This window comes from Punica granatum, chromosome 6 (genome assembly GCF_007655135.1).
Source record: "Punica granatum isolate Tunisia-2019 chromosome 6, ASM765513v2, whole genome shotgun sequence".
Lineage (NCBI taxonomy): Eukaryota > Viridiplantae > Streptophyta > Magnoliopsida > Myrtales > Lythraceae > Punica > Punica granatum.
The window spans coordinates 26,043,232-26,061,787 of NC_045132.1; the positions used below are offsets into that span (position 1 = coordinate 26,043,232).

Consider the following 18,556-nt stretch of genomic DNA (forward strand, 5'->3'; position numbering starts at 1 on the left):
CATTCTATGCTTGCGATAATGGAAAACAAGCAATGCAACATTTTAACTGACTAATAAGAATAATGCCAATATGGACTAGCATAATTCACGTGAATTCAAATATTTAGATCGACAAAATTTCCGTAAAGCTGATATAAACACATGTTTATTGGGAGAAATTCATATCAAAAGCCTCATTTTTTTGTTTTCTTTGATTCTAATGAAAATACGAGATGCTCTCAGTACATTAATTAAAACTTATGATTAGTGAAGTATCAATTTAGTCCTGGCGAAGAGTTTTTTTTTTTTTTTGGTTCCATATCAGTTGCCCAAGTGCCAATAGTAATTTTATAAATAAAATAATGAGGAAGATAGGAAAGTAATTTCAATGGGAAAAGGAAGAGGAAAAAAAAATATATATATATATATATATATATATATATAAAAGAGGGAAGCGCTTCCCTCCACATCTATATCCGAACCAAATTCCCTCCTCCCTTTTCTTTCCCCCTTCCCTCGTTTTCTGCTCTTCTCTCTCTCTCTCTCTTCCCCTTCCATCTCTCGCTCTCTCTCTTCTGTACCCGCTTTTTCATTTTCACTTCCTCTTCCCCGCCTCCACCATTTCTCCTTCCTCACCGATCCCCCTCAGCTCCAAATCGCGCCTTCAATCCTTCGAGATCTCCTCCTCCTGTATCCTCTCCCCCAAACCCCCCCAACAAACCCTCCTCCCGCCGATCTTCCCTCATGTCCGATTCTGCGAGGACTCCCCCTCCCCCTCCGCCGCTGCAAACCGCGAGGGCCACCGCCATGCATCCACCTCCTGCCACCCACCTCCCCTTCTCCTCCGTGAGGCCCCCGTTCGTCCCCGCAGGAGACTACCACCGCTTCGCAGCTGAGCTGGGCCGAGTTCCTCCTGATCGTGAAGCTGATGCTTTTGCTGGTAGATCGCCGGTGAGTGTTCGAATTTCGTGATATATTGCCGTGTTTGGGCGGCTTTGGGGAGTTCTCCTGATTTTTATTCGTTCGGCGAACTTAAAGATGAGATCTGGGAGGTTTTTGGGTAGCTCCATATTGTTTAGTCTGGTCAACCGTTTTGGAGCTGCTGTAATGTTCTCCGTTTACTTTCTTCGAGTATATGCCTGAAATTTCAGTTGTTCTTCTGTTAAAGTTCTGTCTTTGATGGGTTTTGGGGCTGATTCGATGCTGCTCTTGATTTTTGCGTTTTGTTCAAACCTGAGCGCCTAAACGATTTTCCCTCCTTGGTGAGACTTTTGCGTGAACTAGATGCTCACTGAGGATGGTAGAGCAGCTCAAGAATGAGTGTAAAAACCTAAGCTTGTTGTTTCGATCGCGGTAAAGTGGCTGCTTTATGGGATTTTTTGGTGAGCTGAATGCTCTTGGGAGTCTGAGCCTTCTTGAGCTGCCTGGGAAGAGCTTGCTCGAATCCACAGCCATATCTGCTAGTGTGGGTTGAGAAATGTGCTAATCCACTGAGCAGTGTCAATGGTGATAATGCCGAGATGAATGGACTAGCAAATGTCTGCTGCTTTGTGTATAATGAATTTCAAGCTGGGTGCTATTTGTTCTTAGTCTCTGCTCGCATGATCAATTGTTGAGGGCATAGTGAATGTGTCTTTTCCAAAGAGTGTTCTCCTTTAGGTCCTCTGAGTTGTTTATTTTTCTTGTTTGGTGGCTAGTTTATGTCATCATTCTCCTTCTATCTTTGGAGTCCTCTTTAACTATTATTACGGTTTGCATTAAAAATTGTTTGAATACATCGTTTTAATATGGATTCCCTGAATGGCTCCATCAGCAAGTGAAGCGGAAGAGTGATGAGTTAGACTGCAAAGTGGAATCAACCGTATATGCTGAAGCTCTTAACAGTCCTTTCCAGACACCTGTATCAGGGAAGGTTGCCAAGACAGGCAAAAATTCAAGAGCTGCAAAGAGCAACAGGGGACCTCAAACTCCTGTTTCCAATGCCGGTCAGCTCACAACCTTCGTTTCGGATTGCTGCTTTTCATGAATCTGCCCTTTATTTCATTTTCAAAGACATTGCAAATCGATGATCAAGTTTCAATAGTTAAAATTTGACATTCCCATCGAGATTTCACCCAAAAATTCGATTGCAAATCTTGGCAGGTTCTCCATCAGGCGGCAATCTTACTCCAGCAGGTCCTTGCCGCTATGACAGCTCCTTAGGTAATTGAAAATTTTGATAAGCCTTAAGCCTCTCCCTGTTTTCTTTGGATTTTATAGGCAGCAGCTTTGCCTTTCTCCCTCTAAATTATTGAAAAGTTGCCAAAGCTTTTTGATGGTTTTTTATATTATGCATTATGCATTATGCAACTGCTGACAATTTTCTGTGCTTGACATAGGTCTCCTCACAAAAAAGTTCATTAACTTAATAAAACATGCTGAAGATGGCGTTCTTGATCTAAATAAAGCTGCGGAGACTTTGCAGGTATTTTTCTGATCCCATTTACTTTGTTTGGATATTTGAGGTTCTATTGTTAAATGTTTGTGTGATTGCAGGTGCAAAAGAGAAGAATCTATGACATAACAAATGTCCTCGAAGGAATTGGTCTCATAGAAAAGAAACTGAAGAACAGAATTCAGTGGAAGTATGGAAATTTCACTCTAATCCCATTTTCACAATTATTGGATCAAAGTCTAAAACTTAGTTTGTCCTTGTATCAGGGGGCTTGATGCTTCTAGGCCAGGAGAGATTGATGAAAGTTTTGGAAGCTTGCAGGTATGCATGATTAGATGAACCATTTTTTGGAATTTCTTTTCTTCCACGAAGGTGTCTTCTGATTTTCCCTACTTCTAAATTTTTTATCTGTTCTTAGGCGGAAGTGGATGCCCTCTCCATTGAGGAGCATAGGCTAGATCAAAGAGTAAGGTGATGTTCCTTCACCATCAGTTTCCAGTATTCACTTCTTTATAATCCTTCACTATTATGCTGAGGTTGCTAAATTATCTCAGAGAAATGCAAGAAAGATTGAGGGATCTAAGTGAAGATGGAGATAACCAAAGGTAGAATCTTAACTATCACATTTCTTCAGGTAGTTAATCTCACAAGCTAATTAGTAATCAACCTCTTGCTTTTCTTCAGGTGGCTTTTTGTCACTGAAGATGATATCAAGGGATTGCCTTGCTTCCAGGTTTACGTTTTTTTTTTTTTATATATATAAATACCTAAACTGCTTTTTCTGTGCCTGTATTTGAGAAAACATCTCCCCTTTTAGTGTTTATGTCTAACATAATCCATTGCTTTCATCAGAATGAAACCTTAATAGCGATAAAAGCTCCACATGGCACCACTCTAGAAGTTCCAGATCCTGATGAGGTAATGCAACAATTTGAAATGTCGAGAAAATTGCTTTGTCTGGTCATCTAAATATGACGCTTAATGCACTAGTGGACAATCCCTGTTTTATCAGGATGTTGACTATCGCCAGAGGAGATACAGGATAGTCCTTAGAAGCACAATGGGTCCAATAGATGTTTATCTTGTCAGGTATCATTTCCTTGCCCACAGGCATACCTAATTAGCAAATGATAGGATAGCAGTTATATGTTCTGTCTTACATACTCAGTACTCTTTCCTTTGCATTTCTTTTAGCCAATTTGAAGAGAGGTTTGAGGAGATTGGGGCTGAGCCTCCTTCAAGCTTACCATCAAGGTCTACATTTCATGAGAACCCACCATCTTCATCAGCCAAAGAAGATGGCAACAGAAAGGAAATTCAAATGCAAGGCCACGAAGCTCATAGGCCTTCCCCAGATTTCAACCCGATGCCAGACTTTGTGGGCGGAATTATGAAGATTGTCCCCTCAGATGTCCATGTAAGCCTCTGCCTCCATAGAACTTGAAACTCAATTTGTTCTTTCTCCTGGTAAAGAGGTTGTAAGATTCATGCTGATGCTTAATTTTCCGTTTCCATCAACAGAGTGAAGCAGATTACTGGCTGTTATCTGATGCTGAGGTTAGCATCACAGACATGTGGAGGACGGAATGTATCTTTTCGCTTCATATGTTGCCCTTTCTAGTTTCGTTCATCACTGGTTTAGCCCTGTCTTGCTGCTTATTCCTTGTTTCAGTTATTTACATGATACGACTTGCGTTCCCTAACTTAAAGTAATAGCTGGTGTCCAATGGAATGGCTTAAGTGAGGACTACTCTATGACTAATGCAAGTATAACCCTGCCCGAGACAACACCGACCAGTATGCCAGAAGTTCCTACTTCCACTGCTCTTGGTTCTTCATGCAAGTGAAAGGCATCTGCTTCTAGATCCATTGGCCTTTTCAATTTGCGAAGCTCGATGTATCAACTCTAAATTCATCTGGTTTGATGGTTATGGGGAAAGCTCCCTCCCTGACTCCCCCATGAGGTGATCTTTGAGATCCCAGAAGCAAGTTTTCAAGAGGATTATGGAAAAGCAACTTCCAAATCAGGATGCCAATGATTCGGACTCGGTGTACAGAAGATTGGTATTCACGGCAATGTGTAGTTCAGTTAACATTAGAATAGAATAAAGTTTGTATGTAGTACAGTCAAATCCTGTATATTACTCCAATCTCTATTAACCTCGAGCAGCGTCTTAGTACTGTGCAGCTTGTGTAAACCGAGTTAACTGGAATTGTATCGGCTTTTACTCTTTATATATGCCCCATTTACAGCTTGACTGCAATTTGTGAACAAGAGAGGAAGTAGAGGCACATCCTCTTGGTAAAAATTGCATTTTCGGAGAGAATCAATCTCCATAGACTCGGTAATTCGGGAGTTCCAATACATTTGGGATTGTACCGGCCAATATTACCGACATTTGACGAATTGACCCTTAATCTAATGTACGTAAGAAGATCCTATCAGGATAAGAACTGTCTCATATCAGGCCATGAACCACCGTGATGAATTCTTAGTTAATAGCATAGGGGGAAAAATGGTGATAGCATATTATAATACAAGAGGATATATTGGCTCATGGAATTAGGGACATGGCAAAAACTCTTTTCATCTGTATGGTTACTGCTTCTCCTCGTCGACTTTCTTCCCGATCCAACCGGCAACAATGGGGGTGAGAGCCACCGTGGGTGGGAATCTGATTGGGGATGCCGCCTTGTGTGCAGCGTAGGCTAATGCAAAAGTTCCGACTTTCTCACCAGTCTCGTCGGCCGATATTCCCACCTGCAAGAGGGTCGAGAAATTCAATCAATGCCATCTACGAACAACTTCAAACAAGTCTTGTCGTCATCCTCCCAGGAGTAATCTTACTTTCAGCAGCAGGGACTGGACATCGATGCCGGCGCTGATGAGGGCGTAGCAGAGCGCGAAAGAGATGAGGGAGAGGGTGATGGAGGTGGCAAGGTATGCTCCTCCATATTTGGCTAGCAGCTCTTTTGCTTGATTTGCCTTTGATTTCTTCTTCTCACCACCCTCCTCTGATTTCCCTTCCTTCTTTGAGCTAAATATCTGCCAAAGTCCCAACTGATTCTTCAGCACAGCAATTAAAGACGCAATTCGATCGGCAACAGAATTAAGTCACCGGTGATATCCACCAACTCGGCACATGTCCGATAACTTTCTACTTAGCATTTGTCACCATAACCAGTGCAGGTATGACAAAGCCCGTATTGATTGAAACATAAACCGCCATGATACCCTTTTTCCAATATAAGATAAAAGGAGAGTTGGGCAAAGAACGCAAGTACAAGAGACAGTGGGCTACCTGCCATAGACCGGCTTCGAGGCCATACTTCTTGGTAACTTCCTCAGGAGAAGGGCTCTTGATCTCCTTGGTCTTCTCTTTGATTGCTCTTACGCGGAAGTGTTTCGGGTTGGAACCCGAAGTTCGGGGTGAGAACAAGGGAGGAGCTCTGAGCTGCCCATTGCTGGCGAGGTAGGAAGGAGATGAGAGGCTGAGCAGGAGCCCTGGAGCTGCCATTGTTAAGCAGTATCAAAGAGGTCTTTGAGATGTAGTGCTCTGCTCTATTGGCCTGCTCTGGACCAAGCAAAAGCACCGCGGGTGCAGTTGCGATTACCATTTTACCCCCGCTAGTTCTTGGTATTTTCTTTCCGGAATCCATATTGTCCTTTCTATGTATGAGATGTGGGGTCAATTTGGACATTTCAAGAGCTCTGGTCTCCTGGCCTGCACCGGAGCCAAGTATCAACATGGACGACTACACGAAGCCTAAGAGGTAGAGGAGCCAAGGCTCGCGTATTATTTGGCGTTACATGATCGAACGTGCTGCATCAGTTGGGAATAGAATTCGATTGTAAAATTAACTCTTTTGAAAGGTTATAGTCTTATTCGATCGTAAAATAAACTCTTTTGAAAGGTTATAGTCTTATATGATTTTATTGAAACTCGAAAAGGTTATAGTGTGTTTGTTTTTAGAGTTGAGTTAAGTTGAGTTTTGATTTTAATTGATTTGTAATGATTGTGATGTTGAATTACGTGAAAAAGTGTGAAAAAATAATATATAGTTGAAAAAAAAAGTAATAATTTTATTGTTGAATTGTGGAAAAAGTAATGAATAGTTTAGAGAATTTATTATTAAAAATTAAAGGGTAAATTGCACTGGTGGTCTAAAATATTTTACAAATGTTTCATTATGGTCCAAAAAATTTTTTTCGCTACATAATGGTACAAAATGTTTCAAAGTTATTTCATGATGGTACAAACCGTTAACTCGAGTTTGACACCGTCAAGCCGACGCTGACGTGGCTACTACGTGTCACCTCCTTGCTGAAGTAGCCGAAAAATTTAAAATATTCTAAAAATTTTAAAATTTTAAAACTTTTAAAAATAATTTTAAATTTTAAAAACTTTTAAAAATAATTTTAAACTTTTAATTTAAAATTTAAATTTAAATTTTAAAATAATTTTTATTATTTTAAATTAAGAATAATTTTAATATTAAAATTTAAATTTTTTATAAAATTATTTATAAAATAAAAAATTTAAAAAAAATTAAAATTTTTTTAAAATTTAAATTTTTTAAAAATAATTTTAAAAATTTCAAAATTTTAAAATAATTTTTTATTTTAAAATTTTTTTTACATATTTTTTGTATTTTTAATTATTTAAAAAAAAATTAAAAATTTTTAAAAAATAATTTTAAAATTTTCAAAATTTTAAAATATTTTTTTATTTTTTAAAAAAATTTTACTATTTTTTTGTATTTTTTTTTTTTTGTATTTTTTTGGACTTTTTAAAATTTCATTTTCTCTTAAATGACGTGGCGTTCTATAATTGGTTCCACGTAACAAAAATGACACATAGGACGCGCCACGTCAGCAAAATGTTAACGGCGTTAGGGCTTATTGACGGTTTATACTATCATGAAATAACTTTGAAACATTTTGTACCATCATGTAGCGAAAAAAAACTTTTTAAACCATAATAAAACATTTGTAAAACATTTTGGACTACCAGTGTAATTTATCCAAAATTAAATTAAATAGTTAAAAAAATTGAAAAAAATAAAAAGTAATAATTATATTATTAATTTTTATTATGTAATGAATAGAGTTAAAGTTAGAGTTAAAATCTTAAAATTAGATTGTACGATCAAACGGGACTACCAACAGTCTTCTGATCTGCTTTTGTTGAACTCGCTAGTACAGAGCCCGAAGTCTTCTATTCGAATAAATAAAATGAGCGCTTGCCCAAGACGATTGGTTCGCAGCATTTCATGAACCGGATCGCTGTCCTAGTCTGAGCCAACAGTGATTTTGCTTACTCACTCGAGCGAAGTCATCTTATTAGGGACATTCAAATTCTCATTAAGTCGCGATTAACTTAAAGTGGTTAGATACCTTTCCATAAAAGAAGCCTCCAATAACAACCAATTTTAATTATTCACTTACGGGTTGACTATGACTGGTCATTAATCTGCAATTTATTCCAACCAATTTTAATTATTCACTTTCGGGTTGACAATGACTGGTAATTAATCTGCAATATATTACAACCAATTTTAATTATTCACTTACGGGTTGACTATGACTGGTAATTAATCTGCAATATATTTCCAATTCTTTAATTATTATTATTATTGTTGTTGGATTATAATCATGCCTGCCAAGCGCAGAACAAATCTTGCTAGAATATGGAATTAACGATGCACACTGAACATCCCCAGATTGATTAACCTCAATTAAAGAATTTGATTAATTTCAACTAATTTACATAGTTGGATGAATAAGTTTTAATTTGATATTTTTAATACACTTCTAAACCGAACAGCACGCCGGCATGCTTCTCCGGCCCGTCCTGTACAAAGAACAAGTCCCTCATCTTCTGGAAGGCCTGCCACGTCAGCAGGCTGTCGGAGCCGGCCTGGTGGCACTTCCCCACCGCCCGGTCCACCTCCAGCGCCCTCGCCACCCGGTCCAGCCCCCCGTACAGGCTCTTGCAGAACCTGATCATGTGCTTCACGTCGTACACTCGGTCCCCGAAGAACACCCTCAGCAGCCCCAGGAACTCCGGCAGCCCCTCCGGCAGGTCCCGCCGGGTCAGCACCTTCACCATGTACCCGAAGTCGTACGCGCTGTGGAACGTCACCCAGCTCACCGAGTCGTTGCAGACCAGCCCAGACGACATCACCAGCTCCGCGAACCGGGCAGAGTCCACCCCCTCCTCCCGGTTCCTCTCGAAGTCGATCCCCTGCCGCCGCAGCAGCTCCACCGAGTCCGGCGCGTGCGCGTCACGGGCCACGTCGAAGTCCCTAAAGTTGAACTCCCAGATGAACCGGGCCCCCTCCCCGCCGGTCCCGAGGTCGGGCAGGTTCCCGTCAGAGTCCGACAGCGTGAGGCCCACCTGGATCACGTTGAGCGCGTCAACGTTGCACTTGAGCACCCGGTAGAGGTCGGACGGGCGCCGGCGGTGGCGGTCCTCGGGCGGGGGTCGGAAGACGACGCCGGGGAACTCCGTGTCCATGGAGATGAAGGGGTAGCGGTCAACGACGTCGCGGATCAGCTCGAACTCGGACTCCAGGTTGTGGGACCAGACCTCCCTGATGACCACCGGCGGCTTCGAACATGAATCTGAATCGGATCCCATCTTTCTCCGGCGACCCACTAATCTGTAAACTGATATCGATAGATTTCTCCGAAGCTGAGAAGAAATCAGCAAAGCATATGATATGATATTCTGGTTGTTGTCGGGGCTTTGATGGAGAGATAGAGAGCGTCAGAGAAATGGGGTATGGTTTTATAAAGAGAAGTGAGGTAGTCGGCGATGTTGCTTGGAAGGAGAGCAAAGATGAGAGAGAGAGACAACGTGACAGATAATGATACAATAATTGAGGAAGAAGAAGAAGATTGGGTTCAGCTCACTTTTCTCGCCGGGTGGGAGACGGGGAAGACAGTCCAAGTTCAACGCGGTCAAACTTTGACTGTCATGGGGGAGAATAATAAATACAACTAAATCATCAGGGGTTAATAAAAAAAAATTCTAAACGTTTCGCATTTTAACAATTTTAAGGTAAATTTTTTTCTTTATTCATTTCTATTGATTTAATAACAATATTAACTTATCGTCAATTTTTTCATTAATTTTAATCGAATTTACTGTCTTTGTACATGACGGTACCACGCGACACACTGTGATTTGAACGAGCGGGTCCAATATTTTTTATAAAATAAAAATATTCTGAAAATTAAAAAAAATAACAAAAAAAGGCCGTAAGGCCGAAGGAGGAGGAGTTGGGAGTTTTTCGATTCAACCGGTGGAGACCTCGACACTGGTTTAACTGGGGGAATGGGGGCCGGCGTCGAGGCCTCAACTGCTGACCACCTCCCCTCCTCCTCTTTGAGGCCTTTTTTTTTCTTTTGTGTTATTTTTTTATTTAGTTTTTATTTTTTTATTTTTTAAAAAATTTGGGACTCACGCGGCTAATCAGAGTATGCAACGGGGTACCGTCATGTACACATCAGCAATTCCGATTACAATTAACGGAGAAATTAACGGTGTGCTAATATTGTTATTAAATCGGTAGTTTGTGATTTAATTGGATAAAGAAAAAAGTTCCTATTAAGATCGTTAAAACATGAAAAGTTTGAGATTTTTTTTTTGTTATTAACTCAATAATTAATTAAGAGTAAAACAAAAAAAAATTAACTAATGACCAGATGACCGGGTCTACTAAGGCAACTTTGGCTTGATTCAACGTCAGCTCGTGGGCCCGTCTCGGACCCGTGCACCCAGCATTCGTGTCCAGGTCCTTCATCGGCGCTGCTGCTGACGAGCAACACTGTCTGTTATCCTATGGTAAGAAATTCGGGATGTTCTCAGTCGTTAATAATGAGAAAGTGATCGGTCGGTGAAGGATCCCTATTTAGATGCTGATGAGCGATGATTATATCATATGGAAAAAACCAAATACCCTGCCTATGTGGTTGCGCATGCCACGTCATCTACTGTATATGGTCATGTCGGTTTCCATGTATTCATTCCTTCATTGGACGGGCAACGGGCAATGGGGCAATGGGCAATGATTAGGCCGTAGGCCCAATCAGTGGGCACGCCCATTAGACATTTCCTTTTCTCTTTTCAATTAATTAATTAATTAATTAATTAATTCAGTAATAATTAAATAGAGAGAGAGAGAGACTATATATGTATGTATATATACCACCAAGGTCTTAGTTAAGACGTGAGACAGCCACTTTAACGTTCTGAGTTCGAATTGTCTTCTCCGCAATTATAGTTCTCCTAAGATATGAATTATGTACATCGCCAAGAACGCTCGTAAAGAGTCACAAAAAACTTGTAAGAGTTCATGTAAGTTGTCCCTTGCAGCGTCTTGGAGGAGATTACACTTTATGAGTCACGGAAGTTGCCATACTGAGCTCAAAAGCCGTCAAAACTTGAGGGACATGATTGTTCACTGCTTCAAATCCCATATTTTTTCTGCAAAAAAGAAAAATAAAATGTATGTGTGTCTATATATATATATATATATACATATATACGCCTTTCAGATACAAAATGCAACGCATGGGAGTGCTGCCGAAAGTGGACAAATATTTGTCACCTGCAAGGCTTCAAATAGACACGCACCAGCCTTCCAACTTGAGGCCCGTCTTTATCCACTAAGAAAAGAATCCTTTCGAACCCGAGAGTAGAATTTTCGTAGTTCTTCATGTTCGTGCTGATAGATGTATATACGACTCGAAGCGAGCCTTAAAATCAAGTCAGTTAATCATTTTGAACTTCCAGCTCTCATTTATCCTGTAATATACATTCTATATGTTTTGGTTCTGTGAGAGACGGCTGTTAAATATACATAATATACACCGTTTTGTTTGTATCTACCAATTCAATCTTATAGATAATATACATTCGTTTGTTAAAAAAGTACAGATATGATCTGATGAGTTTGCTACTAATGCAAGCCAAAAGGCAAACATGACTTCCATGAAAATGGTATATTATTATTATTATTATAATATAACTAAACAATATATAAATGAATGGATTGCAGACTCCAAGAGGCGGCACGTGGTGAAAATTGATTTTGTGGATGAAACTCGTGCTTGATTAATTGAAAAATCAATCAACATGTGGATGTGGCCCAGGTACTGCGGCATATTAAGGTATTTATATATGTACTTAAATATTTCAAACTTTAAATTAATTAATTAATTAACAGGTCGGGTGATTATAAATATTAAATGACTTGTCTTAAGGATGTCGAAATCATTCCCCAATCAAAGCTTCCAAACAAAGCCTAACTTCGACGCGTCTTCTGTTTGGGGTCTTGTGGGGATACAGTTCACTTGACACTCGGGTGGGTCCCAAATTAGTGACTTCTTACTTAATTCCCCGCACTAACTTTACATGCAACTACTTAAATTTATAGCGAAATTAAATTAAATTAAATTAAATTTAAGAAGATGAAGACAAAAATAATTGAAAAAAATATGTAAGATAATTTAAAGAAGAATTTTAAAAAGTAATGATTATATCGTTGAATTGAAGAAAAAAATATTAAAATTGAGGAAAAAAGTATTGAATAGTCAAGAGAATTTAATATTAAAAAATTAATTCTAATAATAGAAAGAAAAAAGTATGAGAGAATTTAAAAAAAAAAGATAAAAAAGTAATTATTGTGTTGTTAAATTGAGGAAAAAATAAAGTTAAATTAAGTTAAGGGATTTTACTATTATGACCTCGTGTCATCGTGACACGTTTAGTACTTTTAATTCAAGAATTTAGTACTTCAATTCAAGTGCTTAGTATTTTTAATAATCGTATTAGTACAAGTGTTTTATACTTCAACTTTCAATTTAAGTATTTAGTATTACGATTGAAGTGTTTACTATTTTGTGTAATCTATTACAAATAGCAAAAGTACTAAATACTTTAACTAAAAGACTAAGTATGCATTTGATTTTCAAGTTGGATATGATTCAATTGAACTTGATTTCGTGCAATAGTTGCAAGTGTTTATAAATATATTAATTTTTAAATATATATATATATATGTATGTATATATAAATGTGAAAGTACATGGAAATTTATTATTAAAAATTTATTATAAAAATGATTAGGGAAATGCATGAGTAAGAAATTATTATTAAACGGAAGAAAATGATAAAATAATAATGATATTGTTAAATTTGAGAAAGAATAAAATTGAGTTGGGTAGAGTTAAATTATTAAGCGAACAGAGCGTCATGTCACGGTGGCACAAAGTCATATTAGAATTTCTCTAAGTTAAGTTTGATTTTGTAAACAAACATAGCCAAAAACACTTCTGCATGATAATTTTTTATTATATTTGATATATATATATATATATATATATCCAATTATAAAGTTAATTTGCATTTGAACAGTCATCATGCACACTTGGTAGCAATATGGCCGACAGCTTTGTATGCTCTTTTCAATTTTCCGGGACCATCTTTGAACATGTTATATGCCAAGTAAGTTGACCATGACTCTCCTAGGAAGTGCATATATTATGTGTTTAGTTTTCGTATCATGAATATCTGTATTTATGAAAACTCGACTACTTCTTAATTCTCACGTGTAGACGCCAAAATGCATGACATTAATTACTATGCACCTATAACGTGTCATACACCGTTCTCAATCCTATAAAATTAGGAATTTGGATCTTGCTTTGCAACTTCCACAAATTACTAGCTGTCTTGCGCGCTAATAATGCCTGTGCAGTCTACCTATCTTGTTATGACAACAATTATTAATTTAACCGATGATCGATAAGTATTTGCTCACGGATTATAAGATGTCTCTTTTGGGTCTCGTGAGAGCCGAAAAGAACATCTAAAGTCGAGATCTCGATCGTGCGGTGAGCCGAAAAGAACATCTAAGTTAGTTAGTTAGTTGTTGAACTAATCAACTGCAAACGGTTGGGTTGCATTTGATGCTGAGAGAACTCTTCCCTTCACAGTCGACAGAGGATGCCAATGGCCGGCCTCTCTGATAATAATAGTAATGTGATGACAATCACCCGCAACTGATCAAATTAAATGTTTTTGTGCTTCCCTTTGTCTTTGTTTATCATTAATTATGGGGTCGTGCGCTCCATGAATTAATATCAGTGTTATTTTTTAAAAAATTTATTTCATTTTAATTTTTTGTAATTCCGAATTTCTAAAAGCTGAACTACTCCCTCACCTCAAGTAATAATCACCAGCCTTCCTTTTTGTTCGTTGTGTTCAGTTCTTTGGTAAGTAATGACTTAGTACATGCATGTAAGCAGAACGGCTGTCATTTTGCTACGTTACAGTCTCTGGAAATTTGGAGCGTCGAATCATGTGATACAATAACACGTTCGATCAGTATATATATGTTTACGTGTTTTAATTACTAGCTGCAGCGAGTAACTTAACCATGAAAGTTTTTTAACTGATCATGCAATGCATCGCTTCTGTCTTACTTGAGCTTTTGCAAATGCTTTTCTCTTGCTTGGTTTCCTTATATCCAATAAGGCAAAACTCATATGTAATAAGTAGTAGAGATTTTTTTTTTTCGGTTGATGGAATTATAAGAGATGTTGCTCTCGTAATTAATTTCGAGGATTAAACATTTATGGTTACTACTATTCTCAATATGTGCGCTGGTTAAGTTTCGAACTTATATTATGAGAGTTTTACTGACCATTCAATTAACAGTTCGACTACAAAATAATTATATTAAAGAAGTGAGTTGCTACTAGACAGGTAACTTAAATATAATAATTATCACTCTTCAGTAACATACAGTAGCATATATAAATATAAATATATATATATATATATATAATGTTAATTTAATTGTGAACAAACTATATATAGGGTTAATTACTTCTCATTTGCCACATGACCTTAAACTAATTTCCTCCACTTTCCTTCTACACGAGTATTCGGAAAGACGGGGTTGCGATTATAATGGAGGAGAAAGGATTATTTAAAAAAAAAAAAGAAATAGAAATTTTTAACTAATTACCAAAAGTTTAGAAGGATTCCACAAAGTGCCTTATATGTAATATAGAAGACTATCTATATATGTGTTTATATACGTTCTTATATTTATGTATATAGAAGGTTTTCTGTATCATCCCATCATCAGTTCGTGCTCTTCTTTGAGCCGTGAAGTTCGGTGTTGAGGAAGCCGAGCAAGACGGTGCTCTTGCACCTCGGGCACTTGGGGCTGACCTCGGAAAGCATCACATACATGAGGCACCGAGGGCACCCGACCAGAACCATCGACGTCACGGCCGTCGACTCCAGGCTGCTCGAGTACCCAAAACTGTTTGCTTTAGTTGTGGCCTGATGATCAGCAGCAGTAGGCCCACATGAGAAGCAAGAGCTCTCGTGCGATGAAGGGGGAGATGTGTACTCCAACGTCTCGAGCACACCTTCCCGGCCGTTTGACCTCGGTGGCGAGAGGTTGAGCTTCAACTCTAGCTGTGGGCTGTTTGCTCTTTTAGTACTCATCATCTCCTGAATAAATTGATCTTACACCTTCCAATAACCAACACATGGGGATATATATAAATGTAAAAGAAAGTCATATAAGCAAAAGGTATTGTAATGAACGTGCAAAGAATTAAACGTACTCTTTGAGAGGCCACGCCACACGGTTCGTATGCTACTACTAATAATTGTTTCACTGTCTGAAACTCTTCACTCTTTTCACTCCCAGTGATTCTCGAACCGTATACGGTGAATTCGCCTTGAGCTCTTGGGAGGGGGAAATGACTTGGAGGGAGGTGAAGTTGGAGCGAATCAGCTAGGGCAAGCTATCGAATATATATATATATATATTAGGTGTAGTTTGAAAGGCATTGTGAAGAGGAGATGGAGATGGGGCTTTATATTTTAATGCACTCATTAATGATGGGTAGGAAAGGAGGGTATGGGGACCTTATTAAGGTGAGAGTGAATTGAATGTGATATATTTAAGAGGAAGAAGAAAGAAATAGGTATGAAAAAGAAATTGAGGAGAATTAAATGGCATGGAAATTGTTCTAATTCTGGCAAAATCTGCCCACCCCATGTTTGCTGGTAGGAGGGAAGTATATGGTAATTTTTAGTTATTGCGGTTCCTATTGGCATTTCATTCATTGCCTTGGAGAAGAGTCATTTGTGTGTCTGGGCCTGTCCCGATTGTCCATTCATATGCTTAAATCCATCGACCTAACGGCTGTTGCCTTCCTTCCCTCGCCTTCATGCAGTTCGCGCCATTAATACCCGACTTAATGACGGTCTCAGAAACCACAGTTTTCACATCATCATCTGAATCCGTGATGATGACTGCTGGTTACAGAGCAATCCTTGTACTAGGCTCATGGACGGATTCAACTTCAGAATTGAAATGTTGATTATCGCTCCAACTCGACGTTTCCAATGCAGAAGTGTTGCAGTAGCTTCTTCTGCATGCAGTAGCTAAAGAAGTTTATGAACTGTTTGGCTGCAACTCGATAGATTTCTTTCTTTCTTTTTTCTGTCTGTCCTGTCTCATAAATGGGACCAACAACATCCCATGTTAATGCAGGCCACCATCCGTTCATCCAAACCTCCCTTCACAGTTAATACCACTGCTTGTCTATCCTTTTCAAGTGAATCGGATCAACAGTCTCCTCTTAGTACTCCCGTATGACTGGTTTTCAATCTCGGGCGAACCTTACTATATATAGAAAGAAAGTCTAACACATGAATTATATTATATATTATAAAATGTACCAGAGTTCCAAATGTCTGAATGCCTGTTTCACGTGGTTTGTGCGCATCATGGCAACTACAAATTAGAAGTTTCACCTGAGGCTGGGGGGGGGGGGGGGGGGGGGGGGGGGGGGGGGGGGGGGGTTGGCTATACTAGAAAACATTCAAAAAACATTAAAACCTAGTTTCTTTATCCAAAGTTCCATTACAGACATCAAATATCAGTCCCATTGAAGAGCCGGTCCAGTTCAGATGGGACTGTTCAAGGCGTTCATTTACTTCCATGCACTGGGTGTCTAACTACCCAACACTAAAACACGCGCACACACACATGTTAATATATATACATCCCCACCAGCTTATATTCATGAAGCATTTATGTGGCTCCGTGAGTGCAAATTGTGGGTGAAACAGTAGATGCAAGAAAATATCTTCTTCATTTGAATTTGCTAACGTTTGGTGCACCAAACCAATAATCTCACAGAAAGTGAGTCGTCTCGTCTGTAGTTTAGGCAGTGGAGTGATATCATACAAACGACAAAGCATGCATGGTCATCAATTCTGGGGTCAGCAGTGAGTTAGGAAAAGGAAAAGAAGATTTTGGAGACCGGATTCCATCCTGGGTCAATCCTCGAGGATCTGTTGCCGCTCCAGCTCGATAATTTGCTCTGTAAGAGAAGTTACAGTGTTGTTCCTAGTCTCCTTATCTGCCCTGCATTGCAGCAGCTGCCTCCTGAGGCTCTGGACGAGTTCGTTAAGTTTCTGAATATTTTTCTCTTGCGATAGGATGATCTGCACGTGACAAGAGAAAGATATAATTATCTGCATAACCTGATTACTAGAAGTCAGCAAATCACTTCTATAGAGGGAGCCAAGGGAGACAAAAGTAAGGACTTTCGAGCGTTCTTCTCAAACTCCTTTATCAACATTTGCAAGCATCTATTTATCATGTTCTTGAATAAGAGAGGATGCAAACTGCAAGCTTTAGCTTCCTTTTACTGCGGGAATGAAAATGGAGCTAGCTCAATTGACGTTGATTCAGGAAGAAAAGAACAATAGCCGAGATATTCACCTAACACAATAAGAAAGCAGAAGTTATCAGAGCAAGGAATGAATGTGCAGGGCAAGTACTTCACACCTTCTCTTTAACAGCTTCTTGACGCTCGGAAATCTGGTATTGCTTTTCGGAGATGCTTGGGGTGGGCTCTGGGTCTACGAGAAGAGGCTGCTTCCACTCTAACTGAGAAGTGATTATGAGCACGAGCAGCAGAAAGGCAAGCAGCATCGGCCTGGACATATTTAAAGGATCTCGTGGAGCCTGTCCAACGGTTTCACATAGAGGAGAATTAGTTTCAAAACCTCTCCAACATGCATATTTACACGTCTAGCAAAATTATCAATGCTTCAATCAACGCGAATCACTTCGTTTCTCCTAAACTATCGGATTGACGCCTAGCTCAATCAGAACAAGCTAATAATCTGCCAGAATCCCACCAGAAACTCAGAGACAAAACCATCAAAATTTGGTGCAAGATTGTTGCTCATCCCTAAGAAATGAAAGCCAAAGTAATCATTAACAAGTACATTAAAATTATCTAGTGAGATACACTGTGACTCATCAACCAGCAAGTTCAGAGGAATATGCAGAATACAATTTCATGAAGCGAGCCCTAAAAAAAAAAAAATCCAGCTTTGGCTGCGAGAAATAGAGAAAAATGCAAAAAAAATTTTAAAAAAAAATATTGACTTGACTCGATCTACTCATTGGATTTAGCGAGAATCGGAGACCCAATTCAGGAATTTGACGAGATCGCCATGCCCATGTTCCGGATTTTCATTCATTTCGAATCAGGGGGAACTGAGAATGAGCTCGGGAACAGAGGGATCGAGTAGGGTCAAAGGAAGAAGTTTACCCCAGATTGGTGTTTAGAGAGGAACCGCGAGCTCGTGATTGATCAAACCCATCTGGCGAACTGACTCGACTTTGAGCTCTCGCATGCTGAATTTCGCGGCGGACGGACAATGGGCAACGGCGTGTTCGTTTGTTCCTCTTTTGTCTGCTTAACCGGGCTAAGACTTTTGATTCATTGATTTATTTATTTATTTATTTATTTATTTATTTTGGGTTGTATGATTCATTCATTTTCGTAAGAATTCAACAAAATGGGAAAATTAGGGAAAATCGAAAGATACTAGTAGCTTTCGCCCCTGCATGGACAGTTTGAAAATCATTTCATATCAAGTGATCATTCGATTCGATGATCTTACGTCTTCTTCACACACACGTGTATTTTACAATATCTTTGTGCTTTATATAATTTTTTGTAATTCCAAAGTGGAATATATATATATATATACGTGAAGATTGCCGAACCCACAA

General features: G+C 38.9%; 5 protein-coding genes across 5 annotated transcripts; 1 reads left to right on the forward strand and 4 right to left on the reverse strand.

Moving 5' to 3' along the window:
• Positions 1-447: 447 nt before the first annotated feature.
• Positions 448-4,677, forward strand: LOC116211480 (transcription factor E2FA-like). Its single transcript, XM_031545883.1, has 14 exons — positions 448-930; positions 1,793-1,964; positions 2,122-2,181; positions 2,358-2,443; positions 2,515-2,603; positions 2,680-2,734; positions 2,832-2,884; positions 2,968-3,018; positions 3,098-3,146; positions 3,266-3,331; positions 3,426-3,502; positions 3,608-3,830; positions 3,935-4,001; positions 4,130-4,677. The coding sequence occupies exons 1-14, from the start codon at positions 724-726 to the stop codon at positions 4,258-4,260; spliced, it is 1,386 nt and encodes a 461-aa protein (XP_031401743.1). The 5' UTR covers positions 448-723; the 3' UTR covers positions 4,261-4,677.
• Positions 4,678-4,681: 4 nt separating this feature from the next.
• On the reverse strand, positions 4,682-5,978 carry LOC116211481. The gene is made up of 3 exons (XM_031545884.1): positions 5,716-5,978; positions 5,262-5,459; positions 4,682-5,174 (listed from the first exon to the last, which is right to left on the reverse strand). The coding sequence occupies exons 1-3, from the start codon at positions 5,929-5,931 to the stop codon at positions 5,013-5,015; spliced, it is 576 nt and encodes a 191-aa protein (XP_031401744.1). The 5' UTR covers positions 5,932-5,978; the 3' UTR covers positions 4,682-5,012.
• A 2,139-nt stretch (positions 5,979-8,117) lies between these two features.
• On the reverse strand, positions 8,118-9,273 carry LOC116212062 (probable CCR4-associated factor 1 homolog 11). The gene has a single exon (XM_031546647.1). The coding sequence runs from the start codon at positions 9,055-9,057 to the stop codon at positions 8,218-8,220; it is 840 nt and encodes a 279-aa protein (XP_031402507.1). The 5' UTR covers positions 9,058-9,273; the 3' UTR covers positions 8,118-8,217.
• Positions 9,274-14,577: 5,304 nt separating this feature from the next.
• LOC116212304 lies at positions 14,578-14,952 on the reverse strand. Its single transcript, XM_031546861.1, has one exon. The coding sequence runs from the start codon at positions 14,950-14,952 to the stop codon at positions 14,578-14,580; it is 375 nt and encodes a 124-aa protein (XP_031402721.1).
• A 1,387-nt stretch (positions 14,953-16,339) lies between these two features.
• On the reverse strand, positions 16,340-18,247 carry LOC116210879. The gene is made up of 3 exons (XM_031544992.1): positions 18,090-18,247; positions 17,315-17,494; positions 16,340-16,968 (listed from the first exon to the last, which is right to left on the reverse strand). Exons 2-3 carry the CDS (start codon positions 17,471-17,473, stop codon positions 16,801-16,803), a joined length of 327 nt encoding a protein of 108 aa, XP_031400852.1. The 5' UTR covers positions 17,474-17,494; positions 18,090-18,247; the 3' UTR covers positions 16,340-16,800.
• Between the last annotated feature and the right edge of the window lie 309 nt (positions 18,248-18,556).

Excerpts from the sequence above, each read along its gene's own strand:
- LOC116211480 (XM_031545883.1), top strand. The coding sequence starts at position 724 with ATGTCCGATTCTGCGAGGACTCCCCCTCCCCCTCCGCCGCTGCAAACC. Across the intron at positions 2,885-2,967 it reads AGGCTAGATCAAAGAGTAAG|AGAAATGCAAGAAAGATTGA; the intron begins GTGATGTTCCTT and ends AAATTATCTCAG. Across the intron at positions 3,019-3,097 it reads GAAGATGGAGATAACCAAAG|GTGGCTTTTTGTCACTGAAG; the intron begins GTAGAATCTTAA and ends GCTTTTCTTCAG.
- LOC116211481 (XM_031545884.1), bottom strand. The coding sequence starts at position 5,931 with ATGGCAGCTCCAGGGCTCCTGCTCAGCCTCTCATCTCCTTCCTACCTC. Across the intron at positions 5,460-5,715 it reads TCGAAGCCGGTCTATGGCAG|ATATTTAGCTCAAAGAAGGA; the intron begins GTAGCCCACTGT and ends GGACTTTGGCAG. Across the intron at positions 5,175-5,261 it reads TCCAGTCCCTGCTGCTGAAA|GTGGGAATATCGGCCGACGA; the intron begins GTAAGATTACTC and ends ACCCTCTTGCAG.
- LOC116212062 (XM_031546647.1), bottom strand. The coding sequence starts at position 9,057 with ATGGGATCCGATTCAGATTCATGTTCGAAGCCGCCGGTGGTCATCAGG.
- LOC116212304 (XM_031546861.1), bottom strand. The coding sequence starts at position 14,952 with ATGATGAGTACTAAAAGAGCAAACAGCCCACAGCTAGAGTTGAAGCTC.
- LOC116210879 (XM_031544992.1), bottom strand. The coding sequence starts at position 17,473 with ATGTCCAGGCCGATGCTGCTTGCCTTTCTGCTGCTCGTGCTCATAATC. Across the intron at positions 16,969-17,314 it reads AAGAAGCTGTTAAAGAGAAG|ATCATCCTATCGCAAGAGAA; the intron begins GTGTGAAGTACT and ends TGTCACGTGCAG.